General features: G+C 41.2%; 1 protein-coding gene across 1 annotated transcript; it reads left to right on the top strand.

The window, feature by feature from the left end:
- Positions 1-678: 678 nt before the first annotated feature.
- On the top strand, positions 679-9833 carry LOC132379259 (complement C1q tumor necrosis factor-related protein 2-like). The gene is made up of 3 exons (XM_059946963.1): positions 679-771; positions 6871-7200; positions 8921-9833. Exons 2-3 carry the CDS (start codon positions 6873-6875, stop codon positions 9616-9618), a joined length of 1026 nt encoding a protein of 341 aa, XP_059802946.1. The 5' UTR covers positions 679-771; positions 6871-6872; the 3' UTR covers positions 9619-9833.
- Positions 9834-18182: the final 8349 nt, after the last annotated feature.

Below are 18182 nucleotides of genomic sequence, written 5' to 3'. Positions count from 1 at the left end.
GCAATGAACAGTTGACGTTACAGGTTGAACCCTTTATAAGTCCTGATGAAGGGCCTTGGTCTGAAATGTCTCCTGTTTATTCCTTTTCATAGATGCTGTCTGACCTGCTGAGTTCCTCCAGCATTTTGCATGTTTTACTCTGGATTTTCACCGTCTCCAGAATCTTTTGTGTTTACTTTAGCACACAGTTTATATACAGTTTCAAATGATCCAAGTGAATCAGTTTCTTGGTAGCATTAAAGAAAAAAGCTGTGGAAACCACTCCTTACTTATTTCTCATACAGTTCACTAAAATGTCATATAATTATTTACTGAGAATGTCATTGTAAATGTAGGTTAAGATATTTTTTTATAGGTGCTGACCAACACAGACCCCATTGTGAAGGTGCAGTAACAGAGGTAGCATTGTGTCAGTAAGTGTGTTCTTCAGTATTTAGGATTTTTATATACATTTTTCTTTTTATCTAATTAACTGCCTGGAATTGAAGCTTCTTGGCTTAGAAATTTCATTAACTTATATATAGCACAGAGTGTAGGCTTCAATTGATTGTCAATTGAAAACAGTAATTATGATTGAGCAATGAAGCATGATGCAGATTTCATTTATTCGTAGATTATTAAAACATAAAAAAGCAAGCGCCTGATATATATCATTAATGAACAAATACCTACTTTCAGTCATGCGTGGCCATTCTATTTAAAAGACTTGCTGTTGATCAGCTATCAAGACTTCTGACCAAAGCTGCAGCAGTGAAGTTGGATTCCTTGCAGGTAAAGCTATATTCTTAGAACAATCAAGCAGTGAATAGCGAATGTCTCAAGCAGATTCTTGGCTGTTTTATGGTGATTTACTTTTAATAAGAGTTGTTTTATGTATTTTTTTAAAATGTAAAGATACTTCTATTACTTTAAAATTAAGAGTATATTTAATATCTATTTGAACTTCTTTGAGAAAAATGTGATAAATATTTATTAAGAAACACATTGCTTCAAAAAGTCTTATATTTCATTTAATGTGCAATTGATTCATAACACAATGGTAACTGTGACTGTCTTTTCAATGGAACTGGTAAACTAAGCACTAAAATGTGCTGTTGGATGTCTGGAATTAAACCAGCTGATGGAACTTTTCTGAGAAATGCTCAATGGCATGAGATCCAAAAGATTCCACCTACCAATGGTTTCGTGTTCCTTTTCAACTTAAAATACCAGTGCATTGAGTCTGAGATGTCACAAGAAAGAGGAAACAACAATGTCAAAATGAGCAGATAACATGCTTCAATTTAACAAGCTTCCCTTTACTTGAAGTAATACAAGTAGCTGAATTGTTGTGCTTATTCCTGAATAGCAAACAATGTAAAACATGAGAACTTGCAGGGGGTTGAATACTTTTTATGAGCGCTGTGAATGTGTTCTAAAGAATGTGTTTAGAAGAGTCAAGGTTCATGGCGGAATAATCAGCAAAATAACTCAAGAAGGTGCGGCTGTGATCAAGTTGTTGACCTGAATCCAAAGACTATTGCTATAATGACTTATCAAGGATGACCCCACACTCCTATGATATTCCTTAGGGTATAACTGAATTTCCGGGAATAAAAGACCCTGTAGATAGGGCATAAATTGTGCACTAACTGTAGGCACAACTAGTGCCTGAGATAACTGTTGGGAAATATTTCTAAAGACCTTGTAGCTGAACTTGGGGAAAACATTTTTAGTAGCTTTGCCATTTGTTTTTTTTAATGGCACGATTTCTAAATATAAGAAAATATGAAGGATTATAGAGGATTATTTCAATAGCATTGGAAATCAGGTATTGGATCACTGCACAATTAACACTCCATCAATAGAATAAGTATAGGTAGGATGCAGATAACATCCTTGCTGCTCATTTACAGCTATTTATTTTTTGTTTACCATTGGTAGCCGTGCTGATTAAGTATAACAAAATTCAGGCAGGGCCAATGCCAGGTAAAGGCAGCGTGCATTTTTTTTGCAGTCGTTGCCTATGATTCAAAGTGATTTTAGGTTTATGAACTGGTAGAGTGAACAGCAAAAGCAGCTTGCTTGAGGAGATGTGGCGTAACATGGTGGAGAGTGGGTTTCTCACTGTTGCAGGCTTTGGTCAGGTCAGTAGAAAGGATGAAAAATGTTCCCGACTCAAAGGAACTGGCTGATCCTCTAAAGGTAGTAGGAGGAAATACCTCAGAAGGTGGTGAACCAGATTCAAACATCAAACAGTTGAACACCGTGCCAACGCGAAGTTTAATTCCATGCATACGTGGCAAAGGTTTGTGAATATTTCTTCAAAAGCCAAGACCCATCAACTCCACCAGTGACTTCACATTGTGCTGAATGCACCCTTCAATCTGTAGCGTATCTAATATTCATTCATTGTTCCACTTGCTTGTACAGAACCCATCGCAGCAAATTGCACAACCACACGTGACAATTGGCACAACCCCAACAGTTATTCAACCATAATAGGCACATCACCTAAGAACATTATGTGACACTGTGGTGAACTACATATATCTGTCTGGACACGCCCCCTGCTGACTGCTCCTGTGGCTCCTCCCACAGACCCCTGTATAAAGGCGATCAAGGCCTGAGCCCGGCCTGTCAGTCTCCAGGATGTAGTATGGTGGTCACTCACTGCTGGTTCCTTCTTCCAGTCAATAAAAGCCGATATCTCGCCTTTATATCTCAGAGTGAGTTATTGATGGTGCATCAGCCACCCACTGGCATGACTTTGCCTTTTACAGCACAAGCTGGTGCACAATCGAGGGCAGTTTACTGACAGGCAGCAGTCCCTCACTAATCACTTCAGCATAAACTGTGACCCTGTATGGACTCAGACACCATCTCTGGTTAACCTTATTGCCAGTGATGTGGCCGAAACCAGTTGAGATGATTGTATACTTATACCTCAATATTTCTCACATTCTTGTTCTTACAGTTCCTTCTGATTTATCAGTGAAGGTAAGGAAGCCCACAATGTCTTATTTAATTTCATATCAGCTGGTTCCTGTGTGCAGAGTTTTGGATGCTGTGAATAAATGTTTTAAAACTGACTCCTTTAAGTTTTCCGTTGAAGTGGAAGCTCCACCTGAAACATTCAACTGATACTCCTTCGGAAACTTTAGTCAGTATGCCAAAACGTGCTTCATTTTTCTTTTGGATTGTCGGGAACTGCAGTTTCACTGGAGAATGTTGCACAAACCATGTGAGAACAATACTGAATCCACACCGTCATGCTGTTTAGCTTTCTCGGTCACCAGTTTAGATGCCAGTGCAATGCAATACAAAGGTTAGTTTAGAGCTAAGATTGGCAGGTCATTGGTTACTGGGGAAGGGCTAAAAAGCAGACTGGCTGTTCACACCCTGGAGGGCATCCTTGTAGATTAGGTCTCCTGGCAAAAAGACTGATGGCATAGACAATGGAATGTATAATGAGATGCTTGATACACTAGCAGTTAAAACATAGAATGTAGAAGAGTACAGCACTGGACAGGCCATATTGTTTTGCTGATCCTGATGCCAGCTTATACTGACTATGTATCATCCATACCCCTCCATTCCTTCATATTCATCTGTCAAACTAAAACAGTTTTTAAGCTGCTGGCTTCTACTACTACCTCAGTAACTCATACCAGACACCTAATGCTCTCTGTGTAAAAGTCTTGCTCCTCACATTAGCTGAAACCTATCTCCTCTATTCTTAAAAGCTTGCTCTCTGGTTCTATCCTAGGGATATGATCCTAGTTGTCTACCCTATCTGTGCCTCTTATAACTTTACAAACCTCTATTAAGTCTCCCCTCCGCCTCCAACACTCTAGGGAAGACAGTTCTATAGGACATCCTGTTAGTTATGAAAAATAAGTTGGAAGCCATCATTTCCATTATAGAAGTAGGAGCAATTTTATTTTATGAAGTGTACCGAAATGCTCCATAGATGTTGCCTGACCTACTGAGTTCCTCCAGCATTTTGTATGTGTTACTCTGGATTTCTAGCATCTGCAGATACTTTTGTGTTTAGCAATTATAGTTATTACTTCCGGAACTAATCATCATATAATGTTTACTGGACAATAACTCAGCTACTTTGTGCAACTGTATGCCAATGCTCATGTGCTGAAGGGGAAGCCTAGACTGTAAATCCATAAGACCATAAGACATAGGAGAAGAATTGGGACAATCGACTCACTGACTCCATCATGGCTGATTTATTATCTCTCTCAATCTCACTCTCCTGTCTTCACTCAGGAACCTTTGACACCCTGACTAATCAAGAAGCTATCAGCATCTGCTTTAAATGTACACAATATTTTGGCCTCCATAGCCATCCATGGGAATGAATTCCACAGGTTCACCAAAGAAATTCCTTTACATTTATGTTCCAAATGGACGTTTCTCTATTCTGAGGTGGTGCCCTTTGGTTCTGGACACATGTGGTATAGGAAACATCCTTGCCACATCTACACTGTCTAGGCCTTTCAATATTGAATAGGTTTCAATGAGATTACCTTCATTCTTCTAAACTCCAGTGACTACAGGCCAAGAGCCATCAAACACACATTAACCATGAAAGGGTTAATGCATGATTAACCATTAATCATACAATAACCCTTCCATTCCCGGAATCTTTCTCATGGAACTCCACTGGAACATCTCCAGTGGCAGCAAATCTCTAGTTGTGCTACAAGATCATCTAATTTGTTCCGTATACTGAGGCATTAAAATATAACACCTTCAGTCCTGTCTTCAAAATCCTTCTCAATTTTGCCCCTGTGTTACACTTCATCGCATCCAATTGATTGCTATCTTGCCTTATCAACTGCCTGTCCTTCAGATCTCTCACCACACACTTTATTGACTTGTATACCAACTGTCCCATCCTCAGCTTAGCACTCTGGCTCCCATCCCCCTGCTAAATTAGTTTAAACCCTCCTCAAAAGTTCTAGGAAACCTAACCATAACCCGTCATTCTTTGTGCTGGTCATACCTTCTTCAGAAGCAATTCTAATAATCCAGAAACCTGAAACCCTGCCCCCTGCACCACTCCCTGTCACTCATTTATCTGTATTATCATCCTATTCTTGCTCTGACTAGCACATAGTACTGGGAGTAATCAAGAGATTACTACCTTGGAGATCCTGCTCCTCAGCCTGTTTCCTATCTCCCTATACTCATTGTGCAGGGCCACTTCCCCCTTTCCACCTATGCCATTGGTGCCAATGTGCACCATTGTGTTTATCTTCCCTTCTTCAGAATCTTCTGCAGCTGCTCTGGGACTTCCTAGACCGTAGCACCTGGGAGGTAACACACCATCCCTTTGTCTCCTTTGCAGCCACAGAATCTCCTGCCTGTCCTTCGATCAAGTCTCCTCCCACTATCACTCTGCCTGACTTTATCCTTGCCTGCTCAGAGTTGGCCACCGTGCTACTGGCTGGGCAGCTGCTGCTGCTATGTGCTGATAGATCATCCCCCTCCCCAGCAGTATCCAAGGGGGTATACTTGTTGTTCAGGGGAATGGCCCCAGGGGAGCCCCTTACTTCTCCTGTGGTCATGGATCTACTATCCGCAGCATGCACTTGGGTGTGACCATCTTAGTGAAAGTTTCATCTACAAGGATTTTAGCCTCCAAGATGGTCCTGAGTGCATCTAGCACTTGCTCAAGTTCTTCTACCTTGTCAGTCAGGTATTGACGTTGAGTGCTCTTCTTGCAGATGTAGTCATCAAGGAGACTGTTAGGTATCCTGAAATCTCATATCTCACAGGAGGAGCCTACCACTGCTTTAAACACCATCCTGCCTACACTTGTTATACCTCTAACTTTTTAAACTTAAATCAGTTTTCATTGAAGCCTGTTGAGCTAAAGCCTGGCCATTCTAACAATGCACACTTCAACAACATCACTCCGAAGATGGCCACTCTGCTTACACCTCACTTCTTTTCATCAGCCTCTGCCAAGTGCCTTAGAGATCGTTATGACTGCAGCCTGCCAAAAAGTTCCAGAAGACCCAAGCACTTTTAAAATTTTGCGCTGACTGTCCAACGAGAGACTTCTCACGAAGGTTGCAGCCTGCCCAATCCCAGTGTGGTTTTAATGCCTTCATGGGGTCTTGTAGTTTATCCTTTTCTCTTTGCTCCCTGGTCATTCACTCTTTCACGCTGCACATCAGGGAATGGTTATATGTCAGAATAACTGAAGATCACAGATGGTGAAAACCTGGGGAAAAAGAAACAGAAATGCAGGAAGCACTCGGCAGATCAGATGTACTTAGTACTCTTCCAGAGCAACTCATAATGTAATTGTCTGACAACAAAATTATATTCATTTGAACTTATTTAAAAGAAAGTCCTTAGCAAATGATATTTAACCCCTATATATTCAAACGGGGCTATGGTACGAGGAGTGAATATAAGATCTGCAGATGTATGAGGACAGAATCTTGAATCTTATATTTTCACTATCAAGTAATCAATTTAATCAGATTAATAACATGAAAGACTGTCAGGTAGATATCACTGTATTTCATAAAATTATTTGTCACCCCAAGTGAATATCACAATATTGTCCATTTGCGCAGTCTGGTAATCTTAACCAGAGTAAATGGAGTAACCAGAGTAAATATATGCTGTGAAACAAAAATAATATTGTGGGATATGTTGTTAAATGGGATGCAGCAGATCTCAGTTGGTCCTAACTTTGGACTCTGCATCTAAAATGAGAGTCTCTGATGTTGACTGATGAAGCAGTAAATCCCCAATCCCCAACTTTACAGGGTTTACTTCAGTAAGTATATAAAATTCATAAAAATTCTCTGCACTAATCTCTAAATATCTTTGTTATGATTTGGCTCCTTGCAGAAATGCTCTATACACTTGTGGTAGTGCTGTCAGTACTGGCTTGGAGAATACAAGCTCAGAATGGGACAAGCTCTGAAAGCATTGGTAATCTTACATCAATGGATAACGGTGAACTTGGATCAAGTGAACATGAATCTGAAGATCTAACAACAGCTTTTTCTTTGGAATCTGAGAGTACTTCATCTGATCCGCTTACTACTACTCCTGGTGGATTTCAAGTGAATGAAGGGAGTATGCCAATTACTACGGTCCCACTGCGACTTGCCACCCCTCGAAATGATGGAAGTTTGGAAGCTGGACAAACTTCTTTTACAGAATCTGATGTTAATGGTAATTCCATATGATCTTGAATCAACATTTTTGAAGCCTACTTTAAGAATTACATGTCAAGTCTTTCTCCCATAATAAAGGTCATATTTTTCATGAGAGTTCGAAGAAGTGAAATCACCACAGTATATTGCAATTTATTAATTCTATACTGATACATCTAAGGTACTGAATCAGTGAAATAGAAACATAGAAACATAGAAAACCTACAGCACAATACAGGCCCTCCCACCCACAAAGCTGTGCCGAATATGTACTTACTTTAGAAATTACCTAGGGTTATCCATTGCCCTTTATTTTTCTAAATGCAGGACAAGCACTGACCATGCAAAGCTAAATTATCATTTCTGCCATACCTTAGGACCTAGTATGTTTAAGGATTGGAGACAAATGGAGAGAGGGAATTACTAGCTCTCATTATGTTGCAGTTTCTCTGAACAAATTCATTTTGAAGAGGAAATCTGGTGTGTTTGATACTATGACTTGACAGTTTGATGCTGTGTACATCCAGTCCTAAACATGGACAATCTTCAAGTTAAGAATGGCTGGAATTATGTATTCAAAGGGAAAAGGGAAGAGAGGGAGAGGAGAGATACAGAATGAAGAGTGAGATTATCATTGAGGATGGGTAAAGAAGGGCAAAAGACGTATTAAAGGTGGGGCAATAGGGGATAAAGAGAGGATAAATAATAGGAGAGCCAGATTATTTTCTTCTCTGTGGCTTATGATGCCAATTATATCAAGGTATATGAAGGGGAATTGTTGATTGGAGAAAAAGCGAAATGGAAAAAGCTAAGAGAAAACTTGAGGTAAGTATTGGAGAGAGCACATGTCTGAACTGTGAGACTGAAGGTTCACTTATGATTGATCTTAGAAGGTAAGTTCAGTAATTTACAACCAATCTTTTTCAAAAGGAAACTGAATTGAGTTTCAGTCACTGTCTTGCTGAGAGCCATTGGTAGTTGTTGGGTTGGAAAGAGAAGGGGATGGGGGATGCAACAGAGAAAATATAATGGCTTTATTATTGTTTATTGTATAACAGTTATGCACAATGGCACAGCAATTATTAAGCTGCATCAAGTGGATTTGATCCTGACCATGAGCATTGACTGTGGTCTGCAAACTCCCTCTGTGGTTTTCCCCTGTGTGTTCCCATTTCCTCCCATAAAATATGCTGTTAGTTTAATTGGCTACTTTAAGTTGTCCTAGTGTAGATGGTAGCAGAATTAGTTGAAGGGCTTGGGAAAGACAACAGCTTTCAAGGGATTAAGTAGACAATAGGACTGATAGAAGTGCCTTGAGAGCAGGTGTAGAACTGGTAGGCTGAATAGCCTCTTATGTCAGTGAAAATATTATAATCATAAAAAATATCACAAATGCAGTGTGAACTACATATTCATTCATTGGTATACTCTACCTCATTCCTCACTGCAAGATGGATACAATTGAGCCCAATCTCTAAGTCTTTCAGTTTTATGTCATAACTTGCAACTAGTAAAATCTACTCATTTACTATTAGACTATAGAAAGAATTTTATAATTTATTGTAAGAATACCATTTGTGCCCATTTTTCATTCTACTTTTTTTCAATGTGATAACTCAAATAACTGTCAGAGCTGTAAAATATTTAGGTAGTTAAATACTTGATGAGTAGCTTTATTTCAAATGTTTGTTGAAGGATTGGATTTTTAATAAGTTATTTGTTCTGTGTATTGTTTTCAGGTTTGGCTGACATTAGTAATGAAAACACTGTTACTGAAAGACCAGATGGGAGTCCAGAATCAGAAGATAGTCACGAGAATGAATCTGATGAGATGAAGTCCCCGGGTTCAAGTCGAGATAATTCTGGAAAGAAAGGCAGTCTTCATGGACGGAAAGCACTGCTCCGTGATAAACGAAGGATAAGCGAGATGAAGCCCCGTTTTCCTTTGGAAGGAACAAATTCCTACAAAGGAAATCCTGTTACTGAAATGAGTTTACGACCACGAACAACCCAGCCCCCAATTTCTGAAGAAATGAATGATGATATTACCAATGCACAGGCATTTTCAGTTGGACTATTTGGTAAATACCAAATTCCAGTAAATGGGACACCAGTTTTGTTTGAAAGAATTTTCTTTAATGAAGCGCAATTATATCATCTAAAAACAGGAAAATTTGTTGCTAAAAGTGATGGCATTTACTCGTTGACCTACAGTGTGATATCCTCTCTTAAGCAAAAGCAAGTTGATTTAATTATTAATGGTGTTCCTATTATTAGTAATTTTGGTGAAGAGTGGAAAGAAAACAATGATATTTCTGCATCTCTGATCATGCATCTCAAAAGCAGGGATGAAATATGGTTTGAAATTGTCGATGGTGACCCGAAGGAAAAATATAACATAATGTTTACCTTTTCAGGATTTCTATTATCTCGCTGATTGGCTGTGCACTTGTAGCTAATATGTTACTTAAAATATAGTTATTGTAATGTAACATTGTGATAATCTGTATCATTCTTACTATCAGGATCCAAATTGAGCATTTCTTAAATCTTCAGAGATATTACTTATCTTCTATCTGTTGTAATACAAAATATTTTCCTTTTCTTTTTATATAAATTGAATTCATCAGAATAAAAATATTTGATTAGCAATCTTTTTGTGATAATGTGAGAAAAAAATTGCAACTAAGCTTAGTTGGCTGTCAATACTTTAAAATGCAAAGTTTCTGTCTAGCAATTTGTCAATTATTAAAAAGTAAAATTAAAATACAAAGCATCACAGACAAAATGTTGAAGGAAATCAGCAGGTCAGGCAAATAAGTAGATAGTTGACATTTTGGGCTGAGACCCTTCATTAGGACTGACAAGGAAGGGGGGAAATGCCAGAATAAAAAGGTGGGGGCAGGGGAAGGTGCCTGGCTGGAAGGTGAAAGGTGAAACCAGGTGGATGGAAAGGTCAAGGGTTGGAGAAGAAGGAGGAATCAGATAGGAGAGGAGAATGAACCTTAGGAGAAAGGGAAAGAGTATAGTTCGGGGGAAGTAACAGGCAAATGAGAAGAGGTTAAAAAGGCAGAGTTGGGAATAGAGAAGGGAGGATACTCAAAATATTCAAATCTGCTTAAATTCTTCAGAAAACAAATGAAAACTTTGAAACAAATTCAAAAATATGAAACACACCTCTGTCACACACAGTAATTCCTCTGCTTTCCATTGCACGTTGTGCAAATGGATTCTCAAGAAGTGCAGTGAGCGGCTACAGCAGTGATGATGGCAGGACTTGCACTTCCACATGGTCACTAAAGTGGTGAAATTCTATTATTTATGCATAAAATTGCAGCAGTTTACTGACAAAAAATGAGCCAAAAATTGAATAGGGAGAACAAACTCTAAGACAAAAGGTACATCTTACATCTGTATCACATCCTTGAAACTTAATTTTACATTCAACTTTATTGGGTTTATTACAGTTATAAGTGAGTAGAGATGTTATAGCCATCAATGCATTTTTGGTTGGATGAAGGTGGTGACTGACCTTCCCAAATGATTCAATTCCATATGATTTCCTGCAAATCTAAAGATCCCTGAGGATGGTAGCACAGGGAGTGTGGTAGTAAATAAGGTCTTCATTAGTCAGGATTTAAACCATAAAGCAGGGAGGTTGCAGCTACAGAAAGCATTGATGAGCCTGCAACTGCAACGTATGCTGATTTAGATCAGCATAGAAATGATATGATTGCACTGAGGAAGGTTCAGCGGGGACTCAGCAGAAAGCTGATGAGGAGAGGCTCGACAGGCTGTCCCCTCTTCCTGGAGCAAGGAAGACTGACAGGGATGTAGAAAATTATTATGGGGCATAGATTAACTTCTGCTTAGCGGAAGTGGCAACAATCATGTTAGTGGAATAACAAGAATATAAGTAAGAATGTGGGAATACTTTAACAATTCAGATTGCAATCTTTCAAGGTAGTAGCTCTCCATCACGTTCACAAGGGTCCGTAAGAGATTGAGAATAACTTCTGGACTTGACTTTAATGCCACAACATGCAGGTGAATTAAAAACAAAGATGGCAGACTCATGCCCACTTAAGTAAGTAAACCAGCCTGGTGTTTTAATGCTGTACTAAATAGGTTCTGAAGTTGAAGAGCTACCTTTTCAATGGGCAAAACTAAGATGATAATATTTTCTAATCAATGTCCAGGGAAACATTAGAAAAATGTACTCAATAAAATAATCCCTGATGCTTGCATTCTATAAGGGGCTGTGTTTACATTACATTGGAGTAACATTGTTAACAACTTTAACACTGGAATATTATAATCTGTGCTCTCTGGTGATGGAGCAATCACTAATTGTGCAATTACACAGAGCTGTTACTCAAGCCTACACATACCAACTCCTCCCAGTGTCCACCAGCTAACAGGAGTCACCTGCCACTCATTTCAAGTGGATCACCTGCAGCCTTTATGAACTCTCATCCACAATCCTTGATCACTCATTGAAACAGCAAGTCTCAACCAGTTGCTTCTAGGCTTCAGTTACCTTGTTGTCTGTCAGTTTAGTATTTGTTCTGTCTTATTTTGTGGCCCCTGGTAGCTTGTTATTTGCAATTGAATATTGGAGTTTTCATTCACTTCTAAATCATCTCTACTTTTGGGTTAAGCCTCCTTTACATTCCCTGACAGGATGAAGGAACCATTGATTGACCCAGCAGAGTCTGCTTGCCTAAAGGAAGTCATCTGTCAACATGAGCATATGATCCAGAAGCAATAGGAAACCATTGGCCATCTACATGCCACTTTCTTCCAATTCTCCATATCAATACAGTAACTCTGTGATAGTCAAACAGATCCCTCTTAGCCCTGGATTCCAGTGCCTGAATACTTCTCTGTATATCCCCAACCTGATGCCATAACCTCCTCTCCCAGCCTATGGACTGAGCCAAGATTGCCTTTATCATCCCTCTCTTGAGTGGACGAGTTCTGACCTGGGCTGCCACTAACTGGGACAAAATGAGGAAAAAAATGAGGAATTCATTGCTAAGAAACATTGGGTTTTTGACCATCCAGGAAGTGGAAGGGGGTAGCAGATTGGATACCTCATCTGCATCAAAGCTCACTGTGCTTCAACAGGTAGGTCATTGTCTCAGATTTGAGGAACTCAGCAGGCCAAGCAGCATCTATGGAAAAAAGTAAACAGATGACGTTTTGGGCCAAGACATTTCATCAGGATACTTACGCGGCTGTTTCAGTCATTCCACAAAATGAGTTTGAATGGCATTTCAAAGATACTGAACTGAAGCCTGTAGATAATTCAACTAAGATTTTACTGTGTACTGGAGAAAGGATAACTCCCATGAGAATGACATTCATAACAGTGAAATAAAACAACCAATAAGCAACATTGGGCTTGTATGTGGTAAAAACAGGAGGGCCTGCATTAAGGGGACGTGATTGGATGAGACAACTACAACTGTTTTGGAGATCCATCCACCATCTGCATGCCACATACCCTACAATAGAGTCAAATGAAAGCAAATTAAGAAGGGTACTGGATGGTGCCACAGCATTGTTCAAGGATGGCATTGGAGAATTCAAATGTTTGAAAAGTAAAATAGTGTTTAAAAAGTGTGAAATGAAAATGCCTCACCCAAGTTCCACAAGTTCCACAAAAGGTGGTTCATTATACTAAACACAAAGCACACTGCAGATGCTGTGGTCAAATCAACACGTACAAAAGCTGGATGAACTCAGCAGATCGGGCAGCATCAGTATTCAATGGTTGTTGGTTCATTATACTACCTGCCATAAAGTAGCCTGTTAGCTGAATCTCAGGGAGGCTGAAGGAGTTCTTTCCAAGTTTGAGTGGAGTTCATGGGCAACACCGGTGGTCCAGCAGCCAAGAAGGATGGGTCTTTTAGGATCTGTTGTGAGTTTAGTGTCAGCATCATCCCAGTACAAGAAGCAGATCAATACCCTCTACCCAGGACAAAGGATATCTTTGCAAACCACTGTGGAGGGAAATATTTCAGTAAAGTGCACATAACTGAGGCTACCTAATGACAGAGATGGAAGGAGAGTCCAGAGTGTTTCTCACCATAAACACTCACAAAGGCTATAATAGGCTTCTAGATTGGTCATGGCTAGAATTAACTCCTGTTTCAGTAAAGATATGGACCTACTGCAATTTTTCTGTCACCACCATAGGTCTATGGCAGATGCAATCTCCATGTAGCCTTGGATCATCTGGACAATACAAATGCCTATGTCAGGATGCTGTTTATTGACAATAGCTCAGTGTTTCACACCATTATCCCTACAGTTCTAATCAAAAAGCTACAGAACTTGTGAGTCTCTACCTCCCTCTGCAAATGGATCAAAATGGATCTTCAACTTCCTAACCTGACCACAATCTGTGCAGATTGGAAATAACTTCTCCATCTAAGTGGCTTTGGCTAAGTGGGCTTCGGCGTAAGGGGACTTCGGTAAGGCTGTGTGATTGCTCGCTGAGGGGAAGAAGGTAAGGTCGCTAGGTGCTTTTTAGACTTATTCTATTAATTCAGTTCAGGTATGGGGGAGACAGTCAGAGCAGTGGTGTGCTCCGTATGCGGTATGTGGGAAGTCAGGGTCAACATACCTGCAAGAGGTGCGTCCAGCTGCAGCTCCTATCAGCCCGAGTTAGGGAGTTGGAGCTGGAGCTGGATGAACTACGGATCATTCGGGAGGCAGAGGCAGAGATAGATAGGAGTTATCAGGAGGTAGTCACACCAAAAAACCAAGAAGTAGGCAGATGGGTGACGGTCCAGAGAGGCAGGGGGAGCAGGCAGAGAAAGCAGAGCACCCCTGCAGCCATTCCCATTAACAATAAGTATACCGTACTGGATACTGTTGATGGGGATGACCTACCAGGAATGAATTGTAGTGGTCCTGCCTCTGGCACAGAGGTTGAACCCTCAACTAGAAAGGGGAGAAGGGAAGAGAAGAGAGTGATAGTTTTAGGGGATTCTATAGTCAGGGGGGCAGATAGGAGATTTTGTGGGGCAGATCGGGAGTCTCGGATGGTATGTTGCCTCCCTGGTGCCAGGGTCCGGGACATCTCAGATCGGGTGCAGGCTATTCTTGAGAACGAGGGCATGAACCCAGATGTAGTAGTCCATGTAGGGACCAACGATGTAGGTAAGGTGAGTGAGGGGGTCCTGCTTAGAGAGTTCAGGGAGTTAGGAGTGAAGCTGAAAGGCAGGACCTCCAGGGTGACAATCTCGGGATTGCTACCTGTGCCACGTGCGAGTGAGGCGAAGAATAGAATGATTATGCACATCAATACGAGGCTGAGAGCATGGTGCAGGAAGGAAGGGTTCAGGTTTTTGGATAATTGGTCTTTGTTCCAGGGACATTGGGATCTGTTTCGAAGGGACGGTCTACATCTGAACCGGAGGGGTACTAACATTCTTGCAGGAGTGTTTGCCAGTGCTGCTCGGGGGGGGGGGGTTTAAACTAGATGTGCAGGGGGCAGGGATCCAGATCCAGAGGGTTGGTCAGAAGGAGCATGGGGTTAAATGTGTAGAAGGTTTGGGTGATCTTGAGAAGGTCATCAAAATTCAGGGTGCAATTAGCCCGATGGAAGTTCAAGGAGCTGGGTTAGGTACAGTAGACAGTGTTTTAAGCAAAGAGAGGAGGAATGGGCTCAGAATTCTATACTTGAATGCGCGTAGTGTCAGAAATAAGACAGATGAGCTTGAAGCTCAGATGAAAATTGGGTACTACGATATTGTTGGGATGACGGAGACATGGCTGCAAGGGGATCAGGCCTGGGAATTGAGTGTACCAGGGTATACGTGCTGTCGTAGAGACAGAAATATGGGAAGAGGGGGTGGGGTGGCCCTGTTGGTGAGGAATGAGATTCAGTCCTTAGCAAGAGGTGACTTGGGAACAGGGGAAGTAGAGTCTGTGTGGATTGAGCTGAGGAACAGTAAGGGTTGTGTTGTGTACAGGCCCCCAAACAGTAGCGTGGATATTGGGTACAAGTTGATTAGGGATTTAACATTGACATGTGCTAAAGGTAATGCAGTCGTTATGGGAGATTTCAACATGCAGGTGAACTGGGAGAATCAGGTAGGTGCTGGACCCCAGGATAGGGAGTTTGTGGAGTGTCTAAGGGATGTATTTTTGGAACAGCTTGTGCTTGAGCCAACCAGGAACGAGGCTATTTTGGACTTGGTGATGTGTAATGAACAGGAATTGATAAGTGATCTTGAAGTAAAGGAGCCATTAGGAAGTAGTGATCATAACATGATAAGTTTTTATCTACAATTTGAGAGGGATAAGGGCAGATCAGAGGTGTCAGTGTTGCAATTAAATAAAGGAGACTACGGAGCCATGAGGGAAGAGCTGGCCAAAGTTAAATGGGCAGATGCCCTGGCAGGAAAGACAGTGGATCAGCAGTGGCAGATATTCTTGGGGATAATACAAAAGATGCAAAAGCAGTTCATTCCAATGAGAAGGAAGGATTCAAAGAGAGGGAAGGGGCCACAGTGGTTGACAAAGGAAGTCAGAGATTGTATAGCATTAAAAAAAAAGAAGTATGACAGGGCTAAGATGAGTGGGAATACAGATGATTGGGAAAGTTTTAAGGAACAGCAGATCTTAACTAAAAAAGCAATACGGAGAGAAAAAATCAGGTATGAGCTCAGTCTAGCCAGGAATATAAAAGGGGATAGCAAAAGCTTTTTTAGCTATGTGAAGAGAAAGAAGATAGTTAAGAACAATGTTGGCCCCTTGAAGAATGAATTGGGAGAAATTGTTATGGGAAACAGGGAAATGGCAAAAGAATTTAATGCGTACTTTAGATCTGTCTTCACCAGGGAGGACACAAGCAATCTCCCAGATGTATGGATGGGCCAGGGTCATAAGATATCAGAGGAATTGAGACAGATTGACATTAGGAAAGAAACTGTGATGAGTAGACTGGTAGGACTGAAGGCTAATAAATCCCCGGGTCCAGATGGTCTGCATCCGAGGTTCTAAAAGAGGTGGCTCAGGAAATTGCGGATGCATTGGTAATCATTTTCCAATGTTCCTTAGATTCAGGATCAGTTCCTGAAGATTGGAGAGTGGCTAATGTTATCCCACTTTTCAAGAAGGGAGTGAAGGAGAAAACGGAGAACTATCGTTAGCCTAACGTCAGTCGTGGGGAAGATGCTTGAGTCCATTATTAAGGACGAAATAGTGGCACATCTTGATGGCAGAAATAGGATTAGGCCGAGCCAACATGGATTTACCAAGGGCAAATCATGCTTGACTAATCTGTTGGAGTTTTTTGAGGGTGTAACAAGGATGTTAGACGAGGGTAAGCCAGTGGATGTTGTGTACTAGATTTTCAGAAGGCATTCGATAAGGTGCCACATAGGAGATTGGTGAGTAAAATCAGAGCTCATGGCATTGGGGGCAGGGTTTCAAGATGGATAGAAAACTGGTTGGCAGATAGAAAGCAAAGGGTAGCAGTGAATGGGTGTTTCTCGGACTGGCTGGAGGTGACTAGTGGGGTACCACAGGGCTCTGTATTGGGACCACAGCTCTTTACAATTTATGTCAACGATTGAGATGAGGGCATTGAAAACTATATCAGCAAGTTGCTGACGATACTAAACTGGGTGGCAGTGTGACATGTGAAGAGGACGTTAGGAGAATACAGGGAGACTTGGATAGGCTGGGTGAGTGGGCAGATGTCATTCAATGTGAATAAATGTGAAGTTATCCACTTTGGAAGCAGGAACAAGAGGGCAGAGTATTGTCTGAACGGTGTAGAGTTAGGTAAGGGAGAAATGCAAAGAGACCTAGGAGTCCTAGTTCACCAGTCAATGAAGGTGAATGAGCAAGTGCAACAGGCAGTGAAGAGGGCAAATGGAATGCTGGCCTTTGTTACAAGGGGAATTGAGTACAAGAGCAAGGATGTCCTTTTGCATTTGTACAGGGCCCTGGTGAGACCACACCTGGAATATTGTGTACAGTTTTGGTCTCCAGGTTTAAGGAAGGACATTCTGGCAATTGAGGAAGTGCAGCGTAGATTCACTAGGTTGATTCCTGGGATGGCAGGGCTGTCTTACGAAGAGAGATTGGAGAGATTGGGCTTGTACACGCTGGAATTGAGGAGATTGAGAGGGGATCTGATTGAAACGTTTAAGATAATTAAAGGATTTGATAGGATTGAGGCAGGAAATATGTTCCAGATGTTGGGAGAGTCCAGTACCAGAGGGCATGGATTGAGAATAAGAGGTCAGTTATTTAAAACAGAGTTGAGGAAGAGCTTCTTCTCCCAGAGAGTTGTGGAGGTGTGGAATGCACTGCCTCGGAAGACGGTGGAGGCCAACTCTCTGGATGCTTTCAAGAAGGAGCTGGATAGATATCTGATGGATAGGGGAATCAAGGGATATGGGGACAAGGCAGGGACTGGGTATTGATAGTGAATGATCAGCCATGATCTCAGAATGGCGGTGCAGACTTGAGGGGCCGAATGGTCTACTTCTGCACCTATTGTCTATTGTCTATTGTCTATCTCACTGATATTCATCACTAAAGCAACACAGGGATGTGTGCTTAGCCCACTGATCTACTCTCTCTATACCCATGACTGTGTGGCTAGTCATAATTCAAAAAGCATTTATAAGTTTGCCAAAGATTGTTGGCAGAATCTCAGATGGAGACGAGAGGGTGTACTGGAATGAGATAATACCAGCTAGTTGAGTGGTGCCAAAGCAACACCTTGCACTCAATGCTAGTAAGAGCAAAGAGCTGATTGTGGACTTCAGAAAGGCTAAGATGAGGGAACACAAACCAATAGTCATAGAGGGATCAGAAGTGGAGAGAGTGAGCAGCTTCAAGTTCTCTGAGAATCTAAATAGGCCCCAATATATTGATGTATCCATAAAGAAGACAGCGGCGATATTTCATTAGCAGTTCCTGGAGATATTTTTGTCACCTAAAGCACTTGAAAACTTCTACAGATAT

Source organism: Hypanus sabinus, chromosome 2 (assembly GCF_030144855.1).
Source record: "Hypanus sabinus isolate sHypSab1 chromosome 2, sHypSab1.hap1, whole genome shotgun sequence".
NCBI classification, from domain to species: domain Eukaryota; kingdom Metazoa; phylum Chordata; class Chondrichthyes; order Myliobatiformes; family Dasyatidae; genus Hypanus; species Hypanus sabinus.
This window is presented reverse-complemented; position numbering and strand designations above follow the sequence as displayed.

Coding starts and splice junctions, on each gene's coding strand:
- LOC132379259 (XM_059946963.1), top strand. CDS start 6,873: ATGCTCTATACACTTGTGGTAGTGCTGTCAGTACTGGCTTGGAGAATA. Junction 7,201..8,920: donor TACAGAATCTGATGTTAATG/GTAATTCCATAT, acceptor TATTGTTTTCAG/GTTTGGCTGACATTAGTAAT.